Raw genomic sequence first — 3,938 nt, 5'->3', positions numbered from 1 at the left:
AAAAATCTGAATTTACAGAACACAATAATGGAGGATGGAGATGATTGATGAACACAGTAATTTTCTAGATTATAAACCAATTTAGCAGGTAGCATTTCATATTATTTTGGATTTTTAATCTTAAATCATTGTTCTTATTAATTTTCTGGAGGCACTATAAAGCTTAAGGTTAATTGTTCTCCATTAAATTACAGTGAGAAGAGCAACAACAACACAGTTGCTACAGTACTAACAGTCAAAACTCAAGAAAGTGTGTTTCTTTTTCTTCTGGGTTGTCTTGGTTGAGAGGTTGAAGAAAGTGTGAAAAATTCTAGCGTGGAGGGATTATAGTAAAATTAGTGTTCTTCATCAATCTAATGGTGACATATGTCATTTTTGTTATACAACACAAACTTTATCTTTCTATTAATATATTGCTACTCCTCGTTTGATTCCGATGTAATTTCTTTTGATTCAGGCTTACGCTCTTATTGTATTCAAATAAAAAAAAATATATATACGAGAAACTCTAAAAAGTTTACTTCTAAGAATGCTAATCTTCCAATTAATTAACCAAATAATTATTATTGGTGGCTACACTCCTGTAGAGTTGATCCTATAATGTGGAGAATTTCTTAACATAGTTTGCCCAATTTGATTGTGCTCATTTGCTTTAAATATTGAATGAAATTGTTTAGCGTAAAAAAATAGGCTTAATTGCTTACACCAATGGTAATTGAATTTTAACTCTAAATTGAAATTGATACTACTCTAAAAGCTATAACTATGGAAACTAATGAATTCTAAGCTAAGAAAGAGGAAGAAGAAAGGAACTAGCTAGTACAAAATAAAACATGAGCTTCTTCATTAATTTTGGCTACCTTTCCGAAAGGGAATAATAATACATTATATATGCTATTCTAAGTAAATTCTAGTGATCCAAGTGTCCTTATCTTAAGAATCCTATGAACATTCTAGAAAACATAATAATATAAAAATAACTACTAATATATCAAAAATACTATAATTAGAATATTTTAACTAATAATTCATTAATTTGATTAACTTTTAAGTCCATGCTATATTTTAGATAGGCTTATCAAGGCATCAATATAAGTTTGGAATTCCCATGTATATATGGGAAACTATTACAACTTACACCAAAAAAAAAGGAAAACTAAGAGGGTTTTAAAAACTAAAAGGAGTTGTCTTAGGGGTATTGATTAAGGAAATAATACAAAAACTTATTTGAGGATAATAGTTGAACACTTTTTTATGTACCAAATTAGTTTTTTTTTTTTTTTTTGAGGGAATGTACCAAATTAGTATTAGTAGTATATCATTCTAAATAAATTTATCTCATTTGATTTCTTAATCAATACAGATAGTTGTTAAACTTCTTCAAACTATATGATATTTTTATGCATATGGCATGTAAATTTCAACCAAGACATTATATAAGTTCTGGCAAATTAAAAAAAGACATAAGAAGTAGTAAATGATATGGAATTAATTGTAGAAAATGATGATATTATAACGTCAATATTGGAGTGGAATATACACTTCTTACACCACAAGAGTGTTAAAAACCAAAGAGAGATTCAATTAGTCTTAGTCCTAGAACTAAGAAAAAAGCTAGATTCCCAAAATCTTACAAAATTGAAAATCCAAAACATAGTCACAATAATTTCAAAATATGTAATTAATTTCACTAAGACCAACTTTCTCTTGACAAGCACCATCATCTAGAAGCCATTTTTCAAGCATTGAGAAAGGCATAATTTCACCAATATTTTCAGGTTTACTCTCATCTTGAAAAAGAGTAGTAGAATCAGAATTTGGTGAATCAAAAGACTCATAACCAAACAAAGATTCAAAAGTCTCAGATAATTCAACACTTGTTGACCCTTTTTCCATTCCTTCACTATAAGCACTAGTCTCATAATTTGGTGTCACATATGTGTTATTACCATTTGATCCTTCTTTAGGTTTATTTTTCATCCAACCTTTCAACAAACGAGCTATGTTATCAGCACTTGATGCATAAGACATAGGTTTTGTTGAACAAAAAGAGCTTTCACTAGAAAAATTTGATTCAAGTGGTATCATTAAGTTGCTACTAGAAGTGCTTTTTTCTGGTTGAAGTGCTTCACTAAGTGCTTTTTTGGCCATGTGAATATCAGTTTGAAGCCTTCTTTCCCATTGTCCTCTAGCTATTGGTTGAGAAACTGAGAATTCATCATGACCTAAACATGATTCAGAAGAAGTACTTGTTTCCAATTTTTTCAGCTTTTTCTTCAAATAAGTGTTCCAATAGTTTTTGATGTCATTGTCTGTTCTTTGTGGAAGGTATGCAGCTATGGCAGCCCATCTGTACAATAATCAATGTGATTCAATTAATTAGCATGTGAAAAAAAGTACTTCAGAAAAGCACTTTTCCTAGACAAAGTTCTCAAAATAACAACTTTGATGAAAAATAAAAGTAATTAAATTTCACTTTATTATGTATTATTGTTAAGAAAAAAATTACTTTGACATGTGCTAGGTCTTATAAAAAAAAAGTTTACAACTACAATTTGAGTCGTGACATCAACGTTTTAAATATCTCTTTAAATCGTATTGTTAACGCAATTTAGGTTACATCAGCCGTATTTGATCGTGATTCTCGAGAAGTTAGAGATTGTGATGCAAGCACATCTAGAATAGTGATTTAAAAACTTTTGTATATTCTTCAAAAATTAAAAAAAACTAGGTGGTTGTGGTAGATAAAGAGTTTGAAGAATAATCAATGAATATACCTGTTTCCTAAAAGAGCTTGAAGATGGATAATCATTTTCTCTTCTTGGTCAGTGAAGTTACCCCTTTTGATTCCTGGCCTTAGATAATTTGTCCATCTAAGTCTGCAACTCTTACTACACCTTAACAAACCTGACAAAAAAAAAAAAAAAAAAAACTATTAACTTCAAATCACAACCTTAAAAGAATTAAAATCTCCTTTGAGCATAGTCTCATAAAACAAGACAAAGACATAAAATTTTTAAAAATAAAAATTGATAAATTTCAACAACAAAAAAAACAATATCAAGTCACGACCTTAAAAGAATCAAAATTTCCTATGATTATGGTCTCTATAAAACAAGAAAAAAAAAACATTTACAAAATCACCAAAAAAAGACTATTTCTAATCAAAACCTAAAACAATCAAAATTTCTTTGATTTTTTTTTTTTTTGAAGGAAAAATTTCTTTGATAATGGTTTAATAAAAAAGACAAAAATTAAAAACAACATTGATAAGTAACCAAAAACAGACTATTAATTTCAAATCACATCATTAAATAATTCAAAATTTCTTTGATTAATAATCTTATAAAACAAGAAAAAAACTTTGATAAAATCATTTAATAGAGTGGAACTAGAAGAGTGATTAAGTAATTACCAGTATTGGTAGGAACAGCTTTCCAATTTCCAGGACCATGTTCTTGAATATAAGAAACCAAAATGATATCTTCTTCAGGAGTCCAAGGTCCTTTTTTCACACCTTCTTTATCACAACATGGTGGTCTAACCATTTTTTTTTCCTTGTATACTATTTTTCTCTTTTTTCAAAAATAATAAACTTTCTATATGTTTCTTCACAAATATAGCTTCTTCTTTTTTTCCTCTTATTGTTAGCTACTAAGGAATGTGTTGAGGCAAGAGTCAAAATGAAAGGGTGTATAAATAGGGGAAGAAAATAACAAAGGGTGCAAATAGTCAAAAGTTGACAGCAAAAGCATTAACTGTTGTCATAAGGATGTAAAGAAGACATGGAAAAAGTCAGCTCAAGTGGAGTAGTAATAAGCTCTTTGTGAGTCTCAAAACCGCGTTGTGCATTCAATGTGACTGCACTGGGAAAGCTCAATTATCTACTTTTTTAAGTCTCTAAAATTGTATGCTAGCATTAATGTTTATGTGAGGTA

The 3,938-nt window shown here is 28.9% G+C and overlaps 1 protein-coding gene across 1 annotated transcript; it reads right to left on the bottom strand.

The window, feature by feature from the left end:
* Nucleotides 1-1,471: 1,471 nt before the first annotated feature.
* Nucleotides 1,472-3,668, bottom strand: LOC146912433 (transcription factor MYB30-like). The gene is made up of 3 exons (XM_085720561.1): nucleotides 3,416-3,668; nucleotides 2,778-2,907; nucleotides 1,472-2,350 (listed from the first exon to the last, which is right to left on the bottom strand). Exons 1-3 carry the CDS (start codon nucleotides 3,546-3,548, stop codon nucleotides 1,669-1,671), a joined length of 945 nt encoding a protein of 314 aa, XP_085576687.1. The 5' UTR covers nucleotides 3,549-3,668; the 3' UTR covers nucleotides 1,472-1,668.
* Between the last annotated feature and the right edge of the window lie 270 nt (nucleotides 3,669-3,938).

The sequence above is a fragment of the Medicago sativa genome, chromosome 6, assembly GCF_051527215.1.
Source record: "Medicago sativa cultivar Bolivia chromosome 6, Bolivia_mono, whole genome shotgun sequence".
Taxonomy (NCBI): Eukaryota; Viridiplantae; Streptophyta; class Magnoliopsida; order Fabales; family Fabaceae; genus Medicago; species Medicago sativa.
This window is presented reverse-complemented; position numbering and strand designations above follow the sequence as displayed.